Source organism: Vipera berus, assembly GCF_964194415.1.
Source record: "Vipera berus genome assembly, chromosome: 2".
Classification (NCBI taxonomy): Eukaryota; Metazoa; Chordata; class Lepidosauria; order Squamata; family Viperidae; genus Vipera; species Vipera berus.
Window position 1 is genome coordinate 134919997 of NC_138203.1, and position 14371 is coordinate 134934367.

The 14371-nt window shown below is 41.6% G+C and overlaps 1 protein-coding gene across 5 annotated transcripts in view; it reads left to right on the top strand.

Moving 5' to 3' along the window:
* TAC3 (tachykinin precursor 3) overlaps window positions 1–9874 on the top strand; it is a 29002-nt gene extending 19128 nt beyond the window's left edge. The window contains exons 5-7 of one of the 5 annotated variants that reach the window (XM_081315792.1): window positions 1797–1850; window positions 5509–5615; window positions 9476–9874. In XM_081315792.1, coding sequence (XP_081171918.1) covers window positions 1797–1850; window positions 5509–5591 — 137 coding nt within the window. In that variant the 3' untranslated portion in view covers window positions 5592–5615; window positions 9476–9874. Of the gene's footprint in view, window positions 1–1796; window positions 1851–3531; window positions 3607–5508; window positions 5630–9475 lie in introns of those variants that run through there. The other 4 variants (XM_081315793.1, XM_081315790.1, XM_081315789.1 and 1 more) reach the window with 4 other exon arrangements.
* The last annotated feature ends 4497 nt before the right edge of the window (window positions 9875–14371 follow it).

A 14371-nucleotide genomic window follows, 5' to 3' on the forward strand; every position in this document is an offset into this window, starting at 1 on the left:
AGGTGGAAGGATAACTTCAGCCATGTAGTTGTAAGGTGAAGGCACATTTGAACTGAAGTCCCAAAGTGCTTTTCCAAGAGGCAACTGGATTCTCTTGTCCAGTTTGAATCCAAAGAAAGTCCAGTTGCCTCTTGAAAAAGTACCTTTGGAACAACCATGACCTGGATGACTGAGAATCTCTATAGACATTAGAATTGAAGAGAAAATCCTTTTGGCACTATTTTAAATGTATTCCTACTCTTTCAAAACAAACCAGCTTTGTGCTATCTGCAGCCAGCTCTGAGTTTAGGGAATTTTTGTTTCACCTGTTTCCCTTTTAAATTTAGCATTTACCATGGTTGTTCATTGAGGTTAGGATTTCCAACCACATTACAGTTCTAGTGGAGAATTCAAGTCTGAGAATGACAGATTCAAGAATTTTATTCTAGTTCTTAGTTAGGTCCAATGGGGGATAATATAGATCAGGGCTTTTCAACCAGTGGTACAGGTACCACCTGTGGTACATTGGCACCTGGCAGGTGGTACACGACCATCCTAGAAAAGTGGTAGTGGGGGAGGGGAATGAGCTGAACCGGTGGCAGCACCGCACAAGCCTAAGCAAGAGATGGCAGCACCGCACAAGCCTAAGCAAGAGATGGCTGGAGTGGTGGTACTCGGATGTTGCCATACTCTGAAAGTGGTACAATGGTTGAAAAGGTTGAAAAGCCCTGATATAGAGAATAAGATACAAGGTTGGAAAATGAAGACATTAAGTCTGTGTAGTAAGCTTTAGTTCAGAGAGATTTTTTAGATCATTAAATACATTTCTGATTTTCCAGTATACGAAAAAGACTTGTCTGCATAGCAAAATCCATTTTTGCTAGAGGTTTTTGTACCTGTATGTCACAATTTAATGTACACATACAAAAATGCATATCTTAAGAAAAAAAATTACATAGGATATCTACTGAGTGTACATAGATCTGAATTTTACTATGAAAAGTATGAAAAAATGTTTGGGAAAAATATTTCCACCCCCCCCCCTAAAAATTAACATTAATATTTGAACTGACTTTTTCTAAGAAATGTGTGGATTATGGGACTAAAAGTAACTTTCACATCGAGTAGAATTACGAATCTCCCTTTGGATCCTTCGTCTCCCCAGCTACATCTCTAATATTATGTAAAATGTGAAGATGTTCAGGAAAGGAGATAGAAAAACATGACTGAGAATAGCTGTAGCCAGCATGGCTCCTGGATAAGTCAAGGGATTTTGACATCAGAATGTACCAACCAGGACAAAGGATTGTTCTATTATTAAGTTACATTGAGTTCCATTCAGTTTATTTGCCTCTTCAAATGTTTAGGTTTACAGTATTAAAAACAAAATTAATCACCCCAACATAAAACAACTCTTTTTTATTGAATGATTGAAATAATCTGCTTTCAGTTAGTTATTTTATTGACTGAATTACCACAGAAGCTAAGATAGGATAGTAACAAGCCATTAGCCAAAAATGATTCAGATGGTGTCTCTGAGCGACACTTACATTCATCCCCAATACTTTGCAATAAAATATTCTACTTTGTTAATCAACAGCCCATTCTAGAAACTTATTTAATATAGATAAAAGTGGACTGTTATATACAAACATGCAGTTATTACCATCATGCCATATTCAGAATTATCTCTGAAATTCAGAATGCAGTAAATAAGCCTAGCAGATGATTTACAAGGGCTACATTAACTCAAGACTGTTGCTTTTTTCCCAGTTGGTTGAAAACTGTTTGGTCTAATAAACTTAATATTTCCATAGGAGACATGCATGATTTCTTCGTTGGACTGATGGGCAAAAGGACCATAGAGCCAGGTAGGTGTGTTTGTGAACTGAGGATGCATACGCTTCCTTAAGGGTCCTTTGTGAGTAGAGTAGAATGGAACAGAATTCTTTATTGGCCAAGTGTGATTGGGCACACAAATGTCCAAAGTGAAAAGTGAGACACAAGCAATTCCAGCATATCTTCTACCTGCTCACCTGATCTGCGTCCTTTCTCTAGCTGTGGAGGTGGTTGTTGATAAGCAGAGGAGTGGTTGTGGTCCTCATTTAGGGACAGGAAGTTGGATCAGACAGGCCTTTCATCTGATATAGTGAGAAAGCCTGTCTTATATTCCAAATTAAATTCAGAAGAATATCAGAAGAAAATCCATGTACTTGTGGTGGTTATTTAAATAATGAAATAGAAATGCTGCTGAGTCACATCACAGTTCAAAAGAGGCATAAGAAGGTAAACAGTACCCTATTACATACTTCCAGAAAAGAGGGAGGGACGGTCTTTGTCCCCAAATGCATATCTAACCCCGCTAGCATTTCCATACAGACCTGGAGCTCCCTTCAATTGCCAAATTTAATTTCCTATTGATTTGACGGAATACTAATGTAATACAATGTAATGTTTATTTCACCCAAAGACTATATAAAATACTGTATAGTAGACCACCTGTGTGTGTGTGTGTGTGTGTGTGTGTATGTGTATATGTATGTATATCTCTGTGTTTGTGTGTGTGTGTGTGTGTGTCTGTTTCCTGGTCAGACCGGTTTGTGGCCTGGAAGTTAATACAGCTGTCTACTATGCAGGCTGCCTAGGTTCGAATCCCATAAAGGGTATGGCTAGCTGATGAGAGCTAAAAATCTTGTAATAGCTATTCTAGTCTCCCATTTAACTCTTTGTCAGCAAAAAAGAAATTTGAATATATATATTCATGCTGAGAAAAACAGTCGAACAAAAACAACAACTGTTTAATAAACTTAGCTTTCATCGGAATGGCAGTTAGCCGACGAAAGCTAAGTTTATTAAACAGTTGTTGTTTTTTTCATATTATCCCGGTGTTCGACTATTTTTCTCAAAACACACACACACACACACACACTGTTAATCAGTATGAGGCATTCTATCACTTTATGTTACTTTCATATTAAAACTTTTATCTGCCCAAAATCTTCTAAGTGCAGGGGAAAGGGACAAAACTAATGAAAAGTGCGTTGCAATATTGTGATTCAAGTTCTGCCCCTTATGTACTTGTGACATGCAGTACAAACATTAAAAAACGAAGCCTGCATTGTTATATCATGATGCATATTTTTATCATTTAGGTGTCCTCCTCATTAGGAATGGCTATCTCTGCCGACCACCACAAGATTACTGTTATCATTATGGAAATTTGATATTCCTACATCTTTTCTCAATTACATTTTATGCTGTACTATAAGAAGAAAAACCTCTTCTCTTTTCCCCTTCTTTCATGGCAATTTTTGGACATTAGGAAAGGACAAACCTAATTCTGTATTTTTTTTTCCCTTCTTGTTCCTTCAGTTTTGAATTTTCCTTCTTGATTTAACCTTACCTCTCCCTATTACCAAAGTTGAGCAGACACAGAACTCTTTGCTTGTGTCCTCTTGTCAGCCATAGGAAACATCGAATCGGGTTTCCATCAAACTGATTGGAGCTAAATGCTTTGGCTAGAAACCAACTTTCCTTATACTTTAATTCTAGATAATTCCATGGAACTCAGTAAGGAAAGATTTGCTGGCTTGAGTGACATAAAGTACTCACCAAGTGCAGAATGAGGTAAGGAAAGAGGGGGTCAAAACTCAAAACTTTCAAATGGGGTAAAAAGAGAAATTCTTCCAACAGTTTTCATAGATTTTTACTCTTTACAAGATTTAAAATATGCAAACAACTTCACATATGGTAAAAGCACACACAAGCATTCATACAATTTCTTACATATATTTGTATGATTTAAGTTGAAGCAGATATGAACAGAGTGTGACTGTGATATTAGCGGTCTGCCGTCATTTTTTTTTTAGGGTAGGTTAGATGAACGCTGCGGATGCAGCAAGTCTGGTGAGTAACCTGCCAGCGAGCAAAGTCTAGAGGCAGTTGAATTCTCTAGAGCTGAAATAGGCAAATTTGTAAATAAAAATATTTGTAAAATGTAAAATATCTTAATGGTTTCTGCCTAGAGTCAAATTACAAGTCTAATTCCGATGTAGCCTTTCAAATATCCATATGTCCACAAGATAGCATCACATTCAAGCAGTTTTCTCTACATCTTTGCTGTCTAGCGATTATCTGGATTTTTGTCACCCAAATAGGGTAAGGCTTAACCACTCAGGATTTAGAAGATGTGTTTTGGGTGAAATTTGTATGCTTGTTCTTCTGTCAAAGTTTACCTTCACTTTTGGACTGTACCCAATGCCAGTTTACTATGCTCTTTATACTTCCCTGAGCAATGAGTGGTTCCAGGGGTAAGGTATTCAGGCTCAATGAGAAAGCGTTAGAGACTGGTGAAGTCTTTGTAAAAGTCACTTAATTTTTTAAAAGGTAACAGTAGGGAACAGAAGCCAACAGTCAACAGGGGAAGACAACTTGGACAGCGTACATACAGTCTATATAATTTTTGATTGGGAGCCACCCAGAGTTTGTCATAAGATGGGCAGCTATATAAATGTTTTAAATCAATAGGTAAAATTAAGTATAGGCTGCATTCTTTAGCGGTTTCCCAACTTTTTCTTCCCACACATTCTTCTATTTCCTTCCCTGCTGGAATGTATATCATATTCTGCAAGCTGCACTTAATATGCACTGAAGTAAAAATATTTTCTTTGCCGTTTGGGAAACCAGTTTCTGGCTTACTGTTAAAGCATTAGTTGATCAACATTACTAGTGATCCTTATGTATGTAACTAAAAACAGTCTTAACCAATTCTCAATGGTTTCAACCCTGAGATGTTAAATATTACATCTGATGAAAATGGTTGGCTGTAACTCCTACTGATGTGTCTTAGATGATTCCTTAGATCAGGGGTAGGCAACCTTGGCTCTTTTATGACTCGTGGACTTCCACTCCCAGAATTCCTCAGCCAGCTGGCTCAGGAATTCTGGGAGTGGAAGTCCACGAGTCATAAAAGAGCCAAGGTTGCCTACCCCAGATATTTCTCACTAGAACTGTAAGCAGACATCTGATCTGCTTTGTCTAAGTCCCCGATACAATATATCCTTGGAAATTTAGCAGTGCTTCATCAGTGATGATGAATTCATCTTGTAGTAAGTTCAGCTTTGCTGATGTCAAGTTAACATTACACAGAGTTGTGGGGCAGTGTTTTCCTTCAGATCCATCAAATTAAAATACCTGTGATGCATTTTTAAGACAGGAAAATCAAATTATTTTGGAACCCATAGATGATGTAAAATGATCACACTTGCTGCTTTCCAGTAATGGTCTCTCTACATCTTTTAGGCTGGTATCTATAAAATCAAATCCATAAATGAACAAAATTTCCCTATTTTCAAGTACTGTTTAGGTCAAATTAGGCTTTATTTGTAAATAACTTTAAAAGCCAATCATTCCAGATAGTGCTCTGGAATGATTTATTTATCATATTTATTTCTTGTAATTTCATGTAGCTATGCTCAGTCTGTATGCACATTATGCTAAACCATTGTGTATTTTATTATTTTTTTTAAGTTTTGCCACAGTGTGTAACTTCCTCCAATACAGCTTGGCACACAGCAGCACAGTTTCAGCCCAGGCAGTCTGCATCTTCCTGAAATCCTCGCAGGAAACTCTTCAAGGTTACCTCACAGTTGTTAGTAATTAAAAGTTATTAAGTATACAAGAAATAATTATTCCCATTATTAATAAGCACTGATAAATTAGGAAACCTGGTTAGGACCTGAGGGTGGTGTCCCTTTGGTAGATCTTTGCCCACCAGGTTTCCGGGTGCTACACAGGCCTCGGGCTCAGGGAAGAGGCGGGGGAGTGGCGGTGGCGGTGAGGGAGAACCTGTATCCGCGAGAGGCCACTGTTGTCCAAATAGCCGGGTGTGAGTCTCTCCTCCTTAGATGTGGCCCTAAGGGTCAGTTGGGCTTGCTGCTAGTGTACCTTTCACCTAGTCGCGTAGCAGCAGCCCTGCCCGAGCTTCTTGTCATCCTCTCGGGACTGGTGGTTGAGTTCCCCAAAATTATGATCTTGGGTGACTTCAACTTACCATCCCTGGGGAGATCATCTGAGTTGGCTCGGGAGTTCATGGCTTCCATGACGGCCATGGACCTGACGCAGATAATCCAGGGCCCAACCCATGTAGGAGGACACATGCTCGATTTGATTTTCCTATCTGGACAGTGGTTAGATGATCTGGGTGGGGGCTCTCCAATTGTTACGCCCCTGTCATGGACAGATCATCATCTCCTGCGGCTGACCTTCCGCTTTGCCACTCCCCGTCGTGGGGTTACTGAACCAACGAAATGGTACCGCCCCAGGCGGCTAATGGACCCTGGGCGGTTCCAAACAGCGCTTGGCCCCCCACCTGCCTCCTTTGCTCATAGCTCGGCCAGTGCCATGGTGGAAGCCTGGGAAAAGGCAGCCACAGAAGCACTCGACCGAGTTGTACCCATGCGGCCCCTGACCCGTTGCAGATCCCAGTGGGCCCCATGGTTTTCTACGGAGCTCCGGGAGATGAAACGTCAGAGACGGGGCCTAGAGAGCTGTTGGAGATCCAGCCGATCCGAATCCGACCGATCGCGACTAAGTTCCTTTACGAGGTCTTATCTCGCGGCGCTAAGGAGGGCAAGGTCTAATTACTTTGCTACCCTTATCGCGTCCGCACATAATCGCCCGACCGCCCTGTTTAAGGTGACCCGCTCCCTCCTGAATCTAGAGGTGAAGGAGGATCCCTTGCAGGGTCGTGCTGAGGAATTTAGCCAACATCTGCTGGACAAAATCGCTCGGATCTGGACCAGTCTGGATTCCAACTGGGCAGAGTCTGACGATGAGAACTTGGACAGTCTTGTTGATGTTATCTGGGAAGAGTTCGATCCTGTGACTCTGGACGAGGTAGAAAGGATCATGAGGAAGCTAAGCTCCACTACATCCTTATTGGACCTGTGCCCCTCCTGGCTGGTTTATGCGGCTCGGGATGGGACACGAGGCTGGATCCATGCAGTGGTAACTGCTTCATTGAAAGAGGGCAGTTTCCCCGCAGCCTTGAAAGAAGCGGTGGTGAGACCCCTCCTCAAAAAGCCTTCCCTGGACCCAGCTGTTTTAAACAACTTTCGCCCGGTCTCCAACCTTCGCTTTCTTGCGAAGGTTGTTGAGAGCGTAGTGGCGCATCAGCTTCCTCTGTTCCTTGAAGATGCTGATTATCTAGACCCGTACCAATCGGATTTCAGGCCCGGACACAGCACGGAGACGGCATTGGTCGCTCTGATGAATGATCTCTGGCGGGCTCGGGACAGGGGTCATTCCTCTGTCCTGGTCCTATTAGACCTCTGCGGCTTTTGATACCATCGACCATGGTATCTTACTGCGGCGTCTCAGGAGGTTGGGAGTGGGAGGCACTGTTCTTCAGTGGTTCTCCTCCTACCTTCTGGAACGTTCACAGTGGGTGTTGGCGGGTGGCCAGAGATCGACCCCGAGGCCTCTCATTTATGGAGTTCCTCAGGGGTCGGTCCTCTCACCTCTCCTGTTTAACATCTATATGAAGCCGCTAGGTGAGATCATCCGTGGTTTTGGAGTGGGTTATCATCAGTATGCTGACGACACCCAGCTTTTCATCTCGACCCCAAACCACATCAGTGATGCCCTCGACGTGATGTCCCGTTGCCTGGAAGCGGTCCAGGAATGGATGGGGAGGAACAGGCTTCAACTCAACCCGGACAAGACTGAATGGCTGTACATACCGGCATGTCAGGATATTCAGATTATTCCATCTCTTAATATCGGGGGCAAGTTATTACCCCCCGTAGATAAGGCTCGCAATCTGGGTGTCCTCTTAGATTCACAGCTCTCCTTAGAAGACCATATAGGAGCTGTGACTAGAGGGGCCTTCGCCCAGGTTCGTCTGGTGCGCCAGCTGCGACTATATCTGGACCTGGATGCCTTGCGTACAGTCACCCATGCACTTGTGACCTCTCGTCTTGACTACTGCAACGCTCTTTACATGGGGCTGCCCTTGAGAACCACTCGGAAGCTTCAGTTGGTGCAGAGTGCAGCTGCACGAGTGCTTTTGGGGGTCTCCCGATACTCCCATATTACACCTCTGCTCCGTGAGCTGCATTGGCTTCCAGTTGCCTTCCGGGTGAAATTCAAGGTGCTAGTGATGACATACAAAGCCCTACATGGCGTGGGTCCGGATTACCTACGGGAGCACCTACTGCCAGCGTCAACATCCCTCCGTCCTGTGCGCTCCCACAGAGAGGGCCTCCTCAGGGTGCCACCGGTCAGAGAATGTCGGCTGGTGACCCCCAGGGGGAGAGCATTCTCGGTGGGTGCGCCAATCCTTTGGAACCGCTTACCAGCTGAAATCCGGATGGCCCTCGACCTTCGCTCCTTCCGGCGTGATCTAAAAACTTATCTATTCCAACAAGCCGGCCTGGCCTGATGGATTTGGGCTTTAATAATTTTATTTTTATTGTATTCTTACTTTATTTCTCTGTACACCGCCCTGAGTCCTCCGGGAGAAGGGCGGTATATAAAATAAATAAATAAATAAATAAATTAAATTAGCAATATAGTTTTTCTCATGACACATCCAGGTTTTTGCTTTTGGCCTTAGCGTGCTACTCAAAGGACAGGTGTACTCCTTATCCTAAAAATGCCTACGACTCTCCAGTCATAAATAAACCAAGTAGGTTTTCCTATGTGTTAGTTCAACAAAATATCATTTTAAAAACCCTGTCCTAACAGGTATGCGCAGAACAGAAAATAACCTAGAACCTGCAGTAACAATTGTGTTAGGTGAGTTCTAAGGAACTATTTCAGAGCAGACACTGTTTGGTAGAACTGAACGTAGATAGTTCAAAGGTAGACCTTAGTTCTGGATTTGGGACAAAACAAATTCTGGAGTGGTGAGAGTTTGGCCAACCTGATACACCTCACCGTCTTTCCCCTCAGCAGTTTTTTGTGCAGGATTTTGGCCCAGGATGCCTGCCATCTCTTTTTTCCATTGCATTCCCTTCCCTTCACTATCACCACTGCTGTTATGCTCCAGGGCAGTATATGGCACCAGCCTGCTCCCATCTTCCCAGCATCTTCCCTCAACCATTAATGTTCTGAGCATTTTCACCATTCCCAATTCCAAAACATTTTTGTTCAGATACAATCCCCTTTCCAATTTGTGCATGGATCAACACAATTGTAACATACATGTTTCAATTTGGGCACAGGCTACCTCAAAACGACTGTTTGATGCACAAAATGACTCTTGCACTGAATTTGGTGTGTGTTTTTTTTTGAACATCCTAAATGTCTTAACTTTATATGTGAATGCAACCTTGTTCTCTTTGGTCTGGTTTATTATTATGTCAAAAGTACCTTTCCATCTGTTTGAATCCCTATCTACCTAATCTTCTGTGACGTAAGTTTTTTTTAACAGACAACTGCACTGTGTATTGCACTCAGCTTAGTAGTTTTTGCTTAATCTTTTCTTGTACAGGTTTCATGCAAGAGTGAGGACAAGCAAAAAAACTGCAAGACTGCAAGAAACCAACACAATTAGATTTCATCCACCAAAGCCCAGTACACTTTCAGCCAAATCAGAAACTTTGATGTACCATGGAGCTTCTTCATCTTGTCCCAGGCTCCTCCCATGTTCTTTTCCTTAATTATGCTCTAATTCCAGCCTATAACTGATTGTAATGCTTTAGTGTTCACTGTTTGAATATTTTGACAATTATCCCTAGTTCTCATGGTGCTTTCTCCCCCTGTATACATATGTGACTTGAATCTTGCAGAATCTCTTCCATGTAAAACCATCCTTTTGCGCGTCCTTTTGTGGCACAGATTAAGAACACCTCAGTCTTCTATATTAACAGGGTTTTTACTTATGACCTGCCACTGTGTCTGTCTCATTCTTTGATATTTCAGATGACTGCTGTCATTATTGGAGAGGGGGACATTGTTTTCACAAAATCAGCAAACCAACACATTTACAAAATGGCACAAGTTACTGGCACAACGTACAGTAGATATCCAAATCTGGCTGTTGTTTGGGAGATCATGGTTTAGGATTGTGTTACATTTTTGCATGGGAGGCCCTGTGGCAGTTTGTGCCATACATGTCCCAAAGGTGCTTTTTCAAGAGGTAACTGGACTTCTTTTGTTTTTCCTTGAAGACATTTTGCTTCTAATTCAAGAAGTTTCTTCACTGAAGTGAGGCATCTTCAAGGAAAAACAAAGAAAGTCCAGTTGCCTCATGAAAAAGCACCTTTGGGACAACCATGACCTGGATGACTGAGAATCTCCAAAGACATTGTGCCATGGATGTACAAAAGGCCACATTCATACATGGTCCAAAAGCATCCTACCACAACCCTAAGACCTTTGGAAACTGCTGATTTACAGAATAAGGACTAAATTAGATTTGATGGAATATTGAGCTGACATAGCAAAAGGCAGGCATATAGGTCTGATAATAGATGATCTGGGCAATACTCCAAAAAAGTCATCTTTCAAAATTTGGCTCTTCTAAGTTGGATACAGAACTACAAGTTTACAAAAGTAAATGTGCTTTGTCATTTAAAATGCCAAAATTAGTATAACTCAGGTAACTTAATCAACAATGAAATAAAGAGAGCCAGTTTGGTATAATAGTTAAGGCACCAGGCTAAAACTAAGGAGACTATGAGTTCTAGTCCTGCCTTGGGCACAAAGCCAGCTGGGTGACCTGTGAGACAGTCACTTTCTCTCAGCTCTAGGAGGAAGATAATGACAGATCACTTCTGAAAAACCTTGCCAAGAAAACTGCAAAGACTTTTCCCAGGCGGTTACCAGAATTCAAGATTGATTTGAAGTCATAAAAAGAAAGACTATCCTCGCTAAACATCAGACTATGTACGACGAAGGAGCTATTTCTTTTAATGAATGAAATAGCCCCACTTTCAACACGAGAGATGTAGAAACTGCAGAGGGAACTCTGGACTCGCCAGCTCACAATGATGTAATTTGGTTTGCATAATTTCCAGATTTTGCTCCTCCTAAAGATGCCAAAGGGCCTAAAAAGTCAACCCTTTGTGCCATCACTGAGCTCCTTCCTCCTGGAGCAATCTTTGAAACGGAGAAGGAATTGGAACAAGATGAAGATTTTCCCACAAAAGATCTTTGCTTAGAAATGTGCATATACGGTAAGCCCGTAGGAGTTCTTCAAAAGCACTGTGGTTTTTCCCTTTAAAGCCATAGGTGTCTTTTTGGAAGCTGAACAAAAACTGTTCCTGGTTGCTTCTGCAGCTACGTGCAATGAAGTGGCTGTGTGTGCAAAGGCAGCCAAGAGCACCTTCTGGACCAGTTCTGCAAACTCGCAAAAAGACACCGCCACTTTATTGCTTTCAAGAGGCCCTCCTGCAGAGCCATACGGTATTGAAAGCTCTGTATGAAGCCCATTGTAACTTTCCAGTGACTTATAAGAGAGCAGTTGCTTGGTGAAGAACTGGCACTTTCCCACTTTTATGAACAGTATAGGCTTGAACACAAGCTCTTTATCAGTACTTCTGCCATTCTCTGGGTTTCTGCTACCATTGTTCTCAGCAGCTTGAGTTGATAAGAACAATCGTATCCAGGGCCTGACCCTTTGAAAATCTCAAGATTCTCTACTTTGAAGTACAGAAACCTCTGTTGGAAAACCACTGAAGTTGAATACCTCAAGAGTATAGATAATTCTTGACTTACGACCATTCATTTTGCGACCGTTCGAAGTGACATGGTCACTGAAGACTTACCACTGGTCCTTGCGCTTACAACTCTCGCAGCATCCCCATAGTCACATGATCAAAATTTGGACATTTAGCAACCAGCATGGATTTATGATGGTTGTAATGTCTTGCTGTCCTGTGATTGCCATTTGCAACCTTCCCAGCTGGCCCCTGATAAGCAAAGTCAGCAGGGAAGACAGATTCGCTTAACAACTGCATTGAACCACTGCTGTGATTTGCTTGGGAAAAAGATAATAAAACCAGGTGCTATCATTTAACCACCACATTGCTTAGCAAGGGAAATTCTCACCCCAGTTGTGGTTGTACATTAAGGAATCACCTGTATTTTCCATTGAGCAAACTGTTAGTCACGGGTGTCAATTTTTCAGAGGAGGAAAAGGGGGAGAAACACTAGTTTGTCTAAGGAAAAATCTTACTAGAATTAACTAGTAGCAATTGATTGAGATCTTTTGATCTCTCATAACATGATTCATTGGTAAATCTGAGCTGCTAGGTGGTGGAACGCAAGTTTCCCTTAGTATTACCACATATTAACTTTTCAACCCTAAAGTTTAAATCAGAAGGTTTAAAGAAATACGAAAAGAGAATCCAAGGGAAATTCAGTGGTTTTTTAAAAAATAAAAACGCTTGGTATAGAGCAGTGATGGCGAACCTTTTAGAGACTGAGTGCCCAAACTACAACCCAAAACCCACTTATGTATCTTTGGGTGCTGGGTGGGCGTGACCAATTGGGTGGGTGTGGCCCATTGGGTAGGCGTGGCTGCAGTGGTAATGGCAGACTGGGTAGGACTAAAAAGTTCAATCAATCAATTCCAACTTTGCGAGATTTTTTTCCCCATGTGGTTGAAATTGACTGATTGATTGAACCTTTTTTTTTGCACACGGCAGCGGAGGCCTAAAGCAAAAAGGTTTTATAAAACCCAGCTGAACGCCTAGGACTGGGGCGACAGGGCACGTGCCCACAGAGAGAGCTCTGTGTACCACCTGTGGCATGTGTTCCATAGGTTCGCCACCACGGGTAAAGAGCAATTATTGAAAAGTCTTAGGAGTCACAAGGGACCTGTGAGATCTTAGGTGGCTCCATTGTTGCTGTTAATGTCTAATCTCCTGCATGTCTTATGATTTTATTTTTTTAAAAAATGATTGTTTCATATGTTTATTGTTTTATATCCTTATATGCCACCTAGTCACCCTTTGTGAGGTGGGTGGCCATATAAATTTGATATAAATAATAAATGATTATGTATATACAGTCAGAAAGAACAAATGATCACTATGAAAAAATAACTTCTGTTTCTAATTATAGTTTGGCATTTTTCTGTAGAGATGCTTCAGAAGATCACTGTCATGCAGCAATGACATCTCAGTCCAGTTCTCCATGTCCCTTTCAATCTTTTTTTTTAAATTAATTTTGGATTATCTCCACAATTTCCCATTCTCTGTGCAGCTAGCTCTTCATATCAGTATTTGCAATAGTTCTGAAATAGCACTGCCAAAGGATTAGCAGGGTGCCTTTGCAAGAATGAATTCAGTTCAAACGATAAATAACCAGGAGTTTCACAGAAGAGAATCAGTGAGACTGATTAATTGGAGGAGAATTTTCGTTCCTTTGGGCATCGGAAGCAGTGGGACCCACAGGAATTTCTGCATTTATTTATTGGTATCCTACTGCAGTACAAAAACCACCTTCAGAAAGAATAAATAAGCCCAGTTTGGATAAGAAGCAAGAGTAATATAACAAAACAAACACCCTTACGCTCTGCCTACTTGAGGCTTCAGCTATCTGAACAGTACATTAGTTTTTAAAATCCAAGTGACCGCCTAGGAAGACCAAAGGCTTTCTACAGTATTTATACTAAACTTGGTAGGAAACCCTTTTTTTGTTTTTTGTTCCTGCTGTTACCAAGTAGTGGCTTGATAAAGACTGTCATCTAGTGAATTGTGTCTTGCACTGCAGCAAAGTGATAATGGAAACAAAATTAAAAACTACAGGCTAGGACTGGTATCTGGTGTGAAGCAGGCCTCTAGTCAAATTTATAACTATTGAAATATTTTTTAACCATTAGGGCTTCTCCTGTTGCCTAAACTGGAAACTATTGGTTAAATGATAAAAAAGCATTTTTCATGGCAACAATGTTTTTAAAGGATCTTCATAGTCCCTCATAGTTTAGAATATTGAGATGAAGAAACCTGATTATTTATGCAATCCCAAGTGAGAACCTTAATGTTTTATCTTTCTGGGGCTTGGAAAGTGAGCAGAGCTGAATCTTTTCCTAGGTTCAGATTCTCCTAAAGCTGGAAAGGGTTATTAAGGCCATCAAGTCTAAGTCCTTGCTCAGTGCAGGAATCCAAATTAAAGCATCCCTAACAAACGGCTATTTAGCTTCTGCTTAAAGATACTAAGAGAAAGGGAATTCTCCAACTCTCCAAGCAATTGTTTCACAGCCCAGTTACTCATCCACTTAGGATTTTTTTTAAGCATCAAGAGGAATCTGCCTTCTGTCTCTATGGAGATTCTCAGTCATTCAGATCAGCGTTGTCCCAAAGGTGCTTTTTCAAAAGGCAACTGGACTTTCTTCTTGTTGGTTTTTTTTTTGAAGAAATTCCACTTCTCATCTGAGGAG